Here is a 14406-nt window from a genome sequence, read left to right as displayed (position 1 = left end):
GCAAAATATATATATATATATATATGATTTAATGAAACCAGAGGAAGGATGTTGTTGCAAAAGAAAATTTGTTACAGCAAAATACCAAAGAAGCAATGATATGTTAAAGAAGGCTTACTTTCATATACACATATACAGTTCATTCAAGATATTTTCTAAGTCACAAATAGGAAGGTAATATAGTTACAAATTGACTTAAGAGTATTAACCAAGCATAATAAGGAATTTTTCAATTAAGGAAGTAATTGAACGACCTGTTTCTTTAACTAGTCAGAATAGTCTATGTGCTTTTTTTTTTAACTGTTACAATTCAAATTGATGCTTATTTAGAAAACAGTCAAATGATGATATTGCTTCACCAAATGTGTTTCGGTACTCATAAAAGATAAAATGACTCTCCAACTAGCAAGCAAAATAATACATTGAAGATTTGGTTCTTTAAACAAAAAACAATCTAACAAGTAATCTATTTCAGGTGCTGTGCAAGTTTTTCATTTTTCTTAAGCCGTCTGAATTGTTGGTGAGTAGAGATTACGGTATTGGAAACAACAGCTAAAATATTTAGGATTATTTTATGAACTATAAACTATTCCCTAATATTTGGAAGAGAATGTGGCCCTAATAACATCAATGGCCTCTAATAAGTCAAGCAGATATCTCTGGTCTACTCCTCTTTGATCTCAGGGGTTCTTTTAGAAATTCTTAATTGACTACCCATCCTCTTTGGGTTAAATGTAAATAAACAACAATAATAAATGTCAGATCATGCAGGATTTATACTTTACTTTTTTTTACAGCCTTGTTTCCCCTTGTTGTCCCACAAATACTGCACTCCAGTTACTCTGAACCACTCATAAGTGTCTCTTGAAGATATCTTTCTGATACTTGCCTGTGTATTTTTGTGCAAGCTGTCTCCTTTTTGGAAGGCTCTACAACGGGTACCTGATGACCCACTCAGGCCATAGCTTGATTACTATTTCTTTTGTGAAACTTCCCCTTATTTCTCCAAGCAGAATTTATACTTGGATCTATTTGCTCTGATTCCAAATTTGCCTGAGATTCTATGATTGTTTTTCTTATATTACTTCAGGGTTGCTTTTTTAATTTTATATTTTTCTTCTAAATCAGACTTTAATTCTGCCAAATATATAGACTGTGATCTCTTTACCTTTTACACCAAGTCCCTGTCTTGGGACCTGACAACTATAAATGAACATTATTGGAAGCCCCATAGTTAATATCTCAGTTGCCTGAGCAAGTACTGCCCTCCGGTTTATCTCGTTCTCAAACAGTTTTTTCCCATGCTTGAATTTCTTTGTTAAGTGCATGAATGGAAGGCAATATTTAACATTTAGAAGATTTCCAGCCATGGAAATCATACGGGGTATTTGTTATTTGCACTGTCCAGTATGTCATCCTTTACTCCTTCACAAAGACAAGCAGTTGGCTTTCTCCTTTAGAAACAAGCTCTCCTCTGTGTCATGTGAACGTGGCAGCAACATCCATTAGGAATTTCATGGCATTTACCCCACTCTTTATTTTGGTGTGTGATTCTCTCTTCTGGGAAACTGAATGCTCGCACAAGGAAGGAACATATGGAATCAAATCATTGTGATGGCAACACCTTGACAGGACAGTCAATAGTTTCTCATCTCCAAAGCCTGGGAGTTGGCTGGTCCCCTGTCCCTTTCCAAGTCCTCATTATTTCAGGTGTTCATCAAGTCATTTTTATTCTACTTAACTAAAGAAAAATTAAGGCTTGATCACCTACACAGAATGAATAGATTTATCAAGAAATGGCCAGCTGCTGTTTTATCACAAGCAATTTTAGCATATGTGCATAACAATGCAGCCCCATACAGTCTTTATGTTATTGCAGAATGAGAAGCAAATCTTAGAGTTACTCCATTCACTTCATTTCCTTCTCACAGCTATAAAATCTGCAGACACTTGTGAATTACTTCTAGCTTCTCATCATCACCCAGGGATCTCATCCACATGCTATTTGCACCTTTGTCCAGATGATTATCTATTTTGACAATCAACTTCCTACTAACCACATTTCAAAAAGTTAATATCTTTTTCGTCAGCAATGGCTCTCTCCATTGGTATCCCTACAAGGCCAGGCAGTTGGTGAGAAATCAACAGGGTGCATTTGTCAAGTCAGATGTTGGTGTGCATTTTATGTTTATGAAAGAGAAAAATGAGTGGATTTGCTTGTTTTAAGAGGAAATTACTACTCCTTCTCTTTCACTCAGGGAAGACCAAAAGTCTAACTGGCTTTCATTTAACCTTTCCATCTCTTTTTAAGTAAAAAAGGAAGATCAGGTCCTTTATTATACTCATAATATACCTCATAGTACTTAATTCATTCAGCTTGTTTTATTCTTCTGAAGAATCTGTTAGTATTGGCATCCAGAGCAGAATTCTAGGAGAGAGAGTTACTATATATAAATATGTAAAATAGAAGAAGAGTGTATTGAAATTAAATCAGACATACTAGAAAATTTCTTATAGAAAGAAGTATCCACAAAAATGTAAAAATATTCACAGTGAACTCTCTTAGTTAAGGTGGTAGCTTAGAATAAAAATTAGAATTTCAAAACCATGGGACAAATTCTAATGGAAAAATAAATTCAATTCACCCAGAGAAAAGAATTTTATTGGTGTAATTTTTTAAAATTTGGAAATGCTTGGTGTAGTTTTGCCCCTAAATATGATACAATCTCATGAAACCAATCAAAAGCATGGGAGACACTGTAATCTTCAGATGTTGAATTTCAGTGAACTATAAATGCCAAATACACTGTATGTCTGTTAAGGTTATAAACTCAACATTTATGATTCCTTGTAAATATGCCTGGTAAAATATATTATGAATTGCATTTTCCCTAGACTTGAACTATTTTAAATTACAAGAAAGTTTTCCATTGTGTTGTCTTATTTCCAAAGAGTGAACTTCATTACCCAGAAACTTCTTTCCAAATCCAGCTGAACATATTTAGGGTAGGCACCCATGAGACTATAGATGTAATGCAATGTTGTATTTTTGTATTTCATTTCTTTCCAAAAGAGTAAATACCTGCCATGACTGTTGTTCAAAGACACATGTGCTCTGGACAGAGTTCAATGCATGGATTTCTGCCTTTAGTTAAATAGATTGAAAAAGAGATTTATATTCAGATCCTCTGAGTTAATGCCTAGATCAAAACCAGATTACTTAACCCACTGGGCACTCATTTTCTTCTTTTTGAGAGTAGGAAGGATAATACTAGATTTAGAAATGCTATGAACTATAAAGCATAAGATATCTTTCATAGGATAAGGAATAATTTAGACATAGTGCACATGTTTTGACTCCCACACAACCTGGGAAACATCATTACCAAATACACAAAGCATAAGTTGTGAAGTTAACCTTTCTCTGCGTACCTGCTTCAGACGTGGTGGCATGAGCAGTCATGCTCCATGTGCTTGACCTTCTGTTTTTTGTTACCATGACAGAAAACTCATACATTGTGTTTGGCTTGAGGCCTGTTGCTGTGTAACTCAGGGATGTGGTGTCTTCTGACTATACATGTGGGGGATAAGAAAAAAGAAAAAAGAATGAACTCTATCAACTGGATAAATCAAGACATGTAAAAAGATGACGAAATAAGCCAACGAAAAAGGAATTTATTTCCAAACAGCAGAAGACCTAGAACACCAAACTGACTACTTCTTTTCTGCCAACAAGTGCACACTGGTGGGTTGTACATCCAAAATATGGTCGATAAAATCAGGTTTCATGTCGTTCAAAGGGGCAGCAAACTGATAAAATTTTCCAAGTGAGGCAATAAATAAAGCGACAGGACCCATTCCATTTCTTTCTGTCAATCCCATTTTTAAGGTTATCGGCAGTGACTTTAACTTCAACATATTTATAATAATCAAAATCTTTTCTTCCAGAGGTTTTAATGTTACATATTTCCTTAATCATCATGATTATTTTCTACCAGGAATAAAATTAATTTTTAGAGTTCTCCTGTACAGTTTTTTAAAAAAAGATTTTATGGTACAAACGTGTAGTGATTCTAGAATCAATTTGGCTATTATAAAGAAAACAGACAAAAATGATGTGTTGTGTGGCTTGCTTTCTTTGTGCACACTTCACGTTAAACACACATGTAAGTGGGGTTACTCGAGTAGTGGATCTGGAAGGAACAAAATGGAGAAATATTAAAGGATTATATTAGTGTTACTGTTATTTGTTTTCTGAATCCATTCTTTGTCTTAAACAATATGTTAGAGATATTTTAGTAGAAAGTAAATAACCTGTCTGTATTGCTTATTCAAAATATCAAAATGGTAATGAAAAAAGGCAGGTTCATCTCCCAGGTTAATGTGTATTTTCTGTATGATCAGGCAAATTTAAGACTATTTATGCCTCATAAATATATCAATTTATGGTTGGTATTTAGATTTGGATCTTCTTCCAAAGTTTAATATTTACCTGTACTTTTATATTTATTATATGCCACCTATCTATGTCTAGAAAAATTAGGGCTCTTTTCTCTGCCTATGTCATACCTGTCTCCTCCTTTACTACTGTAGTATGATGTATCTTTTTTATTCTACCATGAATCCTTTTTAGATGATAGCTATGAAAATCCTACATTTCATTATAAAGCCAAATACATATTTAAGTGTATGGATAACATTTGGATGAGGTGCCCATCATCTGATTAAAATGATGACATCATGAACATTTATCAGAAGCTCTTCTTAAAAATAGCTGTGAAACTGTGGGCCCTAAATAAATATAAAAACACTTTGTACACTCAGGAAGATGGAATCCCATTAAACACAAAATGGGCAGCTAGGGTCTGACATACTGATATGTAACTTCCAATCTTGCTCTCCTTTGCTATCATGAACACCTCTGAGTTTTAGAAATGGAAATGAGAGAAATGAGACAATCAAAACATTTAAGCTAGCAGGATGGATCCCACTTTGATAAAACTAATTTCCTTGAGCATAGACACTGCTGGTTTTTGGGTGGCCACTAAGCAACATTGACCTTGGGTTCTAGAATCATGTACTTGCATTCTATAAAAACCATGAATGAACAGGGAAGGCCGTATAGCACAGAGCTGACAAGTAGTGACCCCATAGCATCTTACTACGCTAAGGGACAGTGACTGTAATGGGATATGTGGGGGGGACTTCATAATGGGAGGAATCTAGTAACCACAATGTTGCTCATGTAATTGTGTATTAATGACACCAAAAGAAAAAAAAAGAAAAAAAATTTCTCTAATAGTTAAAAAAAAAACCAAAACCATGAATTAACTGAGTTTTTTCAGGAACTTCTTGGAAGGTTACTGCTCATCATAGGTCATTAACTTAGAAGTACTTTGGAAAATCATGGCCAGTTACTTTTGTTAGCATAGAACACCCAGATACTACCTCTCTGAGCCTTAGTTTCCCTATCTATAAAATGGAGATAACCACAGTGCTGTCCTCACATTATTAAAGTGTAAAAACAAGTCAAATGACACATAGAGTCTGGCCCAGAGTGATATTAAATAAATGTTAGCTACTATGTCATGATTGTCTAATGTGACACATAATCTTAGTCATGTGTTAAGTTCCTTATTAAGTTGTAGGCATTTTGAGGGCTGAGATGTGAGTCTTGCACAACTTGGTATCTTCAGTAATACTGTATCTGGTAAGTACTAGTCAGTAGTCAGTGAATGTGTTCTGAATGGAATTTCACATAAAACATCCTATTATTAATCATTTCAGTAGAAAATAAACTAGAGAAAACTCCGCTTGATAAGGAAAGTCAATACAAAGTTTAAAATAATTGAAATATTAATGTCCGGACTTTGGCATGATTTGGGTCTAACGGAAGTAGAGTTTACTCCTGTTGGAGAGCGCTGATAAGGCCATCAGGACCTCTGAGTTCCAGCTCTAGTTTAAGGGGAAATTGTTATCAAGTTATATAACCTACCTATATCTTCAGAAAGATATCTACATACATACTTAACTCTGAAGAACCTTTTATTCTTTTTATAGCAGGTTTAAATGTCCCAACCATAGAGATGAGGAAAATGAGATTGAGCAAGTTAAGTGAAGTGACAGGATATTGCAAAGCCAACTCTTGAGCCTGGGTCATTTGACTACATGTATATACTTTTCCCCCTCTACCTTTTGCATCCCTACCTACCTTATAAAGCATAGTGGGGAGTGAGATGAAGTAATAGATATGACAGTGGTTTGAATGGAACACCAACCATTCTATTACCACTTCTTGTAAACTGTAAATGTATTGTCTTTCTTCTAGTTTACCAGATATGCTCTTTATTTACCCTTGCTGCCCAACTTGCCAATTTTTTCCCTATATCCCTTCTTCTTCTCAGGGTGCTGATGTAGAGAGTACGTATGTAAGAAGTGGGGTGGAATGTTAGTAACTGAAGCCTTAGGCTAGGGAAGAATGCAGGGAAGGGAAGAGTTAAATCTATTTTTTTATCTTAAGCTTCAATTCACGAGAGAAATCAGCCTCTCCTTATAGGGAATAGTTTTGGGATTGGCTTTCACTTTCCAAGCATTCTTTGTGAGGTTCAATAATTCTGTGTTTGCTGTATTAACTATTCAGGTGGAATGATTTGTCACAAGATATTCTGGAAGTGAAACCATTCAGCAGAGAACAATCACTGTCCTTCAGAATATTTCACATACTGGCAAACTACTTATGGCCATTCTGTGAAATGAATGCATCCACAAAGTACAGAAATTATGAGCATAAAAATTTTAAAGTACTCTTTTTAAAGTAAACTTAGAATTGGTCCATCAGTATATAAAGAGAGAATTTTTTTAATGCTCTCATATGTTTCACTGGTTGTCTTATCTGATAATGTTATATTTATTTATAGTTTTTCTGAGTCTTAAATCTAATACTATAAAGAGATGGATAGGGCACTTACAACATAGCTTATATCAATGATACTATTTGGGCTTGCCTGAAGAACTTTTCCAAATACCTGACCTAGCAGGATAGCAGTGTCAAAGAAAACTGTTTTTAAAATGGTTTCAACTAAAAACTGATTTATGATGAAATGTGAATTTTATGCCACTTGAAAGTTTAAAGAGACTAGAAGCAGATCCAGCATGGCTATAGGAAGAAAAAAGCTGACTTACAAAATTATTGGTAGGATTTTGCTTTCTCTCTAGGGTCTTTTGAGTCAGAAAGTCCCAAAGATATTTTTATCCCCCAAATTATCACTGGATTGAGGCTGGATTAAGCAAGATGATGGTTTGGTGGGAAGAACATTGGATAAAGCATCAGGAGACCCCAAGTCTCCCCGAGAGCTACCCTAGGAGACTGGTAAAGAGATGGGACAGAAGGACAATATGAAGAACTTGCAGTGACAGGGTGGGACCGTCAGTTTTTTTGGTTGTTGGGAAACATGTATGCTCTTATTTTCAAAGCTACTTCATCCCCAAATCATCATCTCGTGAAGCTTTATTTCAAAATTATGTTAAGTAATAACAACTAACCCATGTTTCGTGGCCTCTATGATCTGACACAGTTCTAGGTACATAGTAGGTACTTGATAATCACGTGTTGATCTTCTCTTCTGTGTCGGCATTTGTGTATAGTTTTGTATATGCTCATACTGCAGCAGGCTGAGGAGGTCCCAGAGTTGTCCCAGTTTATAATTATTTGCTGGAGTTGCTGAGGCTGGCTGATAGAGATTTGACAGTTGTAATGGCCACATCCACTTATGTGTCTCTAAGGAGCTCCTGGCAGGATTTTGGGATGACTCAGTGACATAACAGGAATAAAGGGCTTATCTAACTCATATTAGTTAAAGAGGAGGGTGAGTTGTGGGTTTTCTTTATCTTATGAAAATATTTCAAGGCTAAATGAGGACATAGATGCTAATGGCTTGGCATCCTAAGGATGTTATAAAAAAATCTTCAAGTTGAGTGTTCCTGGTTATATTGAGTGTAATGGGCCTCTGAAACAATAGGGTTGACTTTGGTGTCAATCTAGGTCCCAAAGGAAAAGGAAGACACCAAAATCTATCCAGAAAATTAATGTAGAGCCCTGCTATTTTCAAAGGAAAATGGCATTTCCTTGTACAGAATCAAATTATTTATACAAACCTAGCATCTGGTGGAATTCAAATAACATTTTGCTGCTCTTGATGATGATTTTCTTTCTTGCCATAGAATTATTTCTTAATATAAAATTATTCCCTTGCTAATTGCAGATATTGAGTTATTATAATGCTTTGTTTTTCCATTTCTTATCACTGCAGCAGAGTGACTCATGATAGTCCAGGAAGCATTTGAAACAATGTGTTAAACAAATGACAGTTCATTTTAAGTTTCATACTATCAATTAGAACTTCACCTTGTATTTCGCATTCGCAGAAAAGCTGGTCTTCCACCGGACAGTGTAAAGTCGCACTTCAGACGTTTTTTGGTTCTTAGGGACAGAGTTGTCTGCCCAGCTGACCCTCACAGCATCGTGGGTAAGAGCCACAGCCTGAACACCTACTGGTGGGAGCATGGGGGTGGAGACATCTGGGACCGAGGTGGGGAGATCATCAAGCAAAGGATAATAATCAACTGGGTCAGTGGGATCTGGGTTTAAAAACCCACCAAATGAAACAAATAAATACGTAAATAAAAAAGAGTTAAAAAAATAAATATCAGTGGTAACACATCACAATGAGTTAAATGCATGGCAGTAATGATGAAAGGGAACATGAGAAGAACAGAAAAAAATACAATTAATTCCATAGGAAAACTCATTAGAAACAGTATTACTATATTACAAAAATACCTGTTTTCTGTAATTTACTCATTTCCTTAGAGTGGTTTTATCAATTTGGCTGTCACTTCTAGTTACATATTTAAAAAGTCCGTTTCTTCTTGCAGTGTTGCACATTGCTTCTTAAAAGATCTAATATGGAAACTATCAGCTTTAGAACTATACAGATAACTTAAAATAACAAGCTAAAAAGGAGTTTCTGGCTTATTTTCTCTTGCAAAGGAAATAAATGCCTATTTAATACCTGAGGGTTTTATGTTTTTCTCCTCATCGAACTTGATTTGGTTTCTCTAATGCTTTCATTACTGCTTAGCTTATATTTGCATAAATATTGTTTAGGCAAGGAACACATAAAGGATAAAGACCAAAAGGCCCTAAGGTCTCTAGTAATCTGTCTGTGGCTATGATTGCACAACGCCAGACTGATCAAGTCCATGGTCCATGTGCTTCTGTGATAGGTTTGGTAATTAGGTGTCAGGTAGCACCTGGTGTGGAAACTTTTTTCAATTGCAATCCTTAGAGAAGGTGTGGAAGTGTCCATTTATACACAGCACATTCTCAGAGTAACTGCCTGAAGTTTTAGTTTTTTAAAACTTTCCTATACCTTGTTCTAAAATTTCAAGTTCCAAGAAAAGACTTTATATGACTGGGTGGGAAGCCTGAACAAACTACTGACAGCCCACTGAGATTTGCAGTGAGGTACACACAGGTGGGGATCCATAACAGCATCAGACTCTGCACACTAATAATGTGTGGTTTTATAAAATTCTTGCACTCATTTTTATGCTGGGAATATCAGAATCAGGGCGTATTCTATGGCCACAGCCACAGTCCAAATTTGAGCCTTTATACTATACCTAAAGTTCAAATTTTAAAAATTTTACTTGTAAACCATGCAATGTGTATTCCCACTAACAAAGATGAAATGAGCCCTTGGGTTGGGCATATAAAGACATTTGGGGAGACAAGACCTACTAAAATGTAGAGTATCTGAAGCAGTCTACATACAGAGTTCATATTTTTAAATAGCCTCGTTCCAAGCGCAGCAGCTGGTTGTGATGATTACTTCAGTTTGTCCACTGCATTTCAAATGCCTGTCTCCTAGTCATCACTCTGTTTTCCAATGAATTATTTAGTAGTTAACTAGGTTGTGGTCTTTGGAGCAAAAATATAAAACCCAAAACCAAAAACAGAACAAAAGGAAAGAAAAAAAAAAGAGAGAAAGAAAAATGTGTGTTTCAAATTTAATGACAGAGCCCAGGCTTTCTGTATTTCCTTTGATGTGTCTTTTTAGTAAGGGCTCCTTGAAACCCAAATGGATTTATGAAATGATGAAGGGGGTGCTGAAGACACTGTGGCCTCCAGGAAGCTCCCATCAGTCATCAGGCTGGTGCATCGGTGGAAGGCGCTTTTGCTAAACTAAAGCAAGTGATGTCTCAGTTGACTTGTTTCTAATCCTAGCTGACTTTCCAAGAAGAATGTGATCTACGCAGGGGACCACTCTGAACCACAACTTCTTTTATGACCAACCTGTATTAATGTGTTACCTTATTTGTTGTTTCTTTGCTCACTCTAGTTTTTTTTATTAACTTACTAATCTTTCACAGGTGTATATATATATATATATAAATCTTTGACAAGTAGTGATTCTGCTTCAAGGCATGGTAATGCTTAATTCTGCTGTTTCTGGATTTTAGGATAGTGTATTTTTCATGACTTACTGTTAAACTTCTTGGAGTCTCAGTTCTAGAATGAGTCCCTCAAATTTCAAGTAATGCTGTTTGTTGGTCTTTATCTATGGACTTCTTTAATTCAAAAAATTCTACTCTTGACCAAGTTTTTCTTGATGTTAAAAAATTAAAGAATTTTTTTTCAGACACGGCTTGCCATTCTTTGCCACCTCCTTTAGAGCTGCACTGTCTAATACAATAGCCATTGGTTATATGGACAATTTAAACTTAAATTAATTAAAATTAAATAAAATGTAAAATTCATTTCTGTTGCACTAGCTAATTTCAAATGCTCATTGGGCACCTGAGCCTAGTGCCTACCATGTTGGAGAGAATAGATACATGGCATTTCCAACAAAGCAGAATATTCTAGTGGATGGCAAGCACTGCCCTAAATACATGCATGCTACATATATTGCTAATTATCCTTTTCTTTCAGGATAGAAACTTTTGAGCAGAATTTTTTCAGGGTTTTTTTTCATACTCCTAGGTGCCTTATATGCCATTGATTTTCAGTGGTTACATTCCAAAGAGTAAAAAATAAACCAATTAAAAATTTAAAAAGACTAAATATAGCCTCAATCCTTTTGCTAAAAAGAGAAACCTATTCAATCCTTAATAGATGTTTTGATAGAGGCCCAGGAATTTTCAGTCAGTACACTCAGGTTCAAAACAAGCTCTTAAACAAGTAACACAGTTTTACATCTGGGTTCTACTTGACTTGGACATTGATAAAACAATTGAGAATAAAAAAATTCAAACAACACAGTTCATTATTCTCCTGCCCTCTTTCCTTCTCTAGGCTCAAAATATTTTGCTCGTGTACTAAGAAACAAAAGGCTTTACAGCAAAAATTCGATTTGATCTGGTGAAACTTTCCTCAGCTCTAAGGGTGAGAAGAGGCCCTGTAGTATACCAACATCTCTGAGCACATGTGCATGGGAAGCACTCGAGCCTGGTGCTCTGGCCTGACACATTTATTGCCTCTGACTTTTTATTTACTTAATGCTGGCCTCTTCCAAGACAGCCCCTGGGAGCACTTTGCAGAAGCTCAGAGACAGAGAATGTCTTCTGTGTGGCCCTAGGACGCGTATTGATAGTGCTTCTCCCAGAACCTTAACCTTTGATTCCATTTATTTGTCCTTTGTTCACCACAGTGTGTGGAGACTCAATAAAACAAGTCTGCCACGTCCAGGAAAAGTGTGTGGTTTTCCACTGGAAAGGGCTGGTTTTATTCATTCCTCTTCAAACTCTTACACTTCTCTTCAATAAGAAAATTCCTCATACAATATCTAAATTTTGATATCATTTCATTTCCCAGATCCATGAGATTTAGAGTCAGATCATGAAAAATTGTCTTATAGATGGGTGGTATTTTAGAAACCTCTCAGGGAATGCCATCTGCTGAGAATCAAAGAATGACAACAAATGGAAAGGAAAAAGAAGTTGATAATGGAATGGCTCTTTCCAAGCAACTTATCTTCAGTTTATATGAATCCTACTACCTCTACTACCACTACTTTCTGTTAAAAAAAATGGCTCTTTATTTATTTATTTTGTCACCTAAGCGTCCCTTCTCTGTAGGTTTCAGTTTTAGTTTTGGTAAGAAAACAAGAGTTTTAATAGACTGGCCATAGTATAATCTGTATGCGTGATCACAAGCTCAGTCATCTCAAGGAGCAGTTGCTCAACTCCGTTTACTGTTGACAGGAAGGAGATGGCAAACTAAATGAGAAGTATGGGTACAGCCAAAGTGGCCTGTGATCTCTCAGAGCCCATTGCTGATGACCGAACAAGATAATAAGAGAAGTGAACATCCCACACCCTCCAGCACGTTACCTTGTAGTTTCCATCCTGGACCTCTCCTGGCCTCCTCTCTATTTAGAGATTACATGTTTGATAGTAAATATTCTTTACAGTAATATTTCTTATTTACCCTTTTTTGGGAGTTGTAAGCCCCTTTGAGGACACACTGCAAGATACATACTGTCTCCACAGGTAAATTAATATACTGATATGCACCCCAAATTTCCATTCCACTTGAGGCAGATTATAGAACTTGAAACCAGTAGAAGAGTCAAGGAGACTCTCGATGAACAAATTTACCTACAAGAAAATCTGGTTGAAATCAGTAAAGCGACGGCATAGTCTAGAACACATCACATCACAACTGTGAATTCCCTTGACAGCTCTGCCTTCTCAAGAGTGTCTATGAATGGAGCTTATGGGTTCAGAAAACAAATACCTAAAGCTCACAGTAGCAGGAGTCACAGAATCCCACTATTTATTTTATGTTCATGTAGTTCTACTAGCCAGGACGTCATTCTCAGGCACCTGGTGATTTTCCATGTTCTCTGGTACTTGCTGTCATCCTGTTCTTTAGCCCCCTTATTCTCATGAAGCTGAAAATAGCTGATAAGTTAAATGTGGTGTAAGTATGTTACATTCAGAAGGGGGCAGTTTCAAAGGATTCATGAAAAACTTAGAATTCTTCACTTTTACTTTCATATTTCACACATAAGGCGATTGGGGGTGGTGATGTGATTTTCCAAGGGCTGCACAGTTCCACACGGGTGTTATCCCACCTGTGAGGAAGCCCAGCCGTGCTCAGGGACTCCACAAACAGTCCGGATCTCACTCTCTTCCTCATCCCTGTCTGAGTTCCTTGAGCCCTTTTTCACTCGTGGGTGGCCTTTACTGTCTAACTCACTGTAAGGAACCCTGCAGATCAGCTCTGGAAGCAGCCGATCCTTTCAATGTCGGGAGGCCCTGGGTACTGGTGGGGTGACCTATTGGCCCAGCTCAGGAAAAAGCCACGTGTGTGACAGCCTACGCCAAACCACCCCTAGGAGGGCAGCTCTTCCCTGTCCTAGCAGCTTGAAGGACTCTCTGTTGAGAAGTAAGTGTTCCTTTGGGCATTTGGCAGCCTTTGTGCGGAGACTTTTCTGACTAAATCACACTAATTTGCAAGATGACACAAGATGTTCCGGAGAATGAAGAGTGGTATTGGGGCACCCAAATATGAAGCTACCCTGAGAAGAGAGAAGATGAGGGGCCTGTATTCTGCAAGTCCACATACCTGTTTATCAACTGAATTCCTCTCACTTAATTTTGAAAACCAAAAAAAAAAAAAAAAAATTGTGTAGCCACATATCTACATGCACACATACTCAAAGGGCTCAGAACATGACTATATACATGATTGGGTTTTTCTCCCTTGGCACCTTATTGTGTTTTGCTTCAGCTTATTTGTTTTCGCCATAACCCAAACACTGACCATGTTATCACAGGAGGGTGAACCCTTTAGCTTACCTGTGATAGATCTGGTAGTGGCACTTTCATAAAGAGGAACTCCTTCTCCTGCATTGTTAAAAGCTTTTAGGGAGATTACATAATGGGAACTTGACTCTGCAGAAAAACAGAAAGAACACAAGCATGTTGATTTACTTAGTGGACAGAAATACTCAGGGCAAATATTTTCCTGAAACCAAATTTAATATAACCTATTAAGTTATATTAAGCATACTGTTGTTTAAAATTGAGTGAGTCTGATTCTGGGAAGGACATGGCTACAGAGGCCCTGGAGTTTTTGATCTTTGTGAATCTCCACATAAAGAGCAACTTATGGACTAAGAGAGAAAACTCAAAGCATTTGGACAATTACAGCAAAACTAGCTGAGGAGCTATACCTTCAAACCCTAAAATACAAGTGGGTACACCACCACCAACTTTTATGCCCTGCATGTTATCAACATCTCTGTAAGAGATATCAGAGGGGAGCCTTCAGTCTGAGAACAAGGTGGTTCTATGATAAGTACCAGGCAATGCTAGGATGTTCAGCAGCCCAGT

General features: G+C 36.8%; 1 protein-coding gene across 1 annotated transcript in view; it reads right to left on the bottom strand.

Moving 5' to 3' along the window:
* The window catches only part of DCC (DCC netrin 1 receptor), a 1116938-nt gene that overhangs the window by 121585 nt on the left and 980947 nt on the right, over positions 1-14406 (bottom strand). Inside the window, exons 16-18 of the mRNA XM_037016530.2 lie at positions 13870-13965; positions 8405-8637; positions 3433-3571 (exon numbers count right to left, since the gene is read on the bottom strand). Coding sequence (XP_036872425.2) covers positions 3433-3571; positions 8405-8637; positions 13870-13965 — 468 coding nt within the window. The remainder of the gene's footprint in view (positions 1-3432; positions 3572-8404; positions 8638-13869; positions 13966-14406) is intronic.

This window comes from Manis javanica, chromosome 9 (genome assembly GCF_040802235.1).
Source record: "Manis javanica isolate MJ-LG chromosome 9, MJ_LKY, whole genome shotgun sequence".
NCBI lineage: Eukaryota > Metazoa > Chordata > Mammalia > Pholidota > Manidae > Manis > Manis javanica.
The sequence above is the reverse complement of the archived record's forward strand: the minus strand, read 5'-3'. Positions and strand labels throughout refer to the sequence as shown.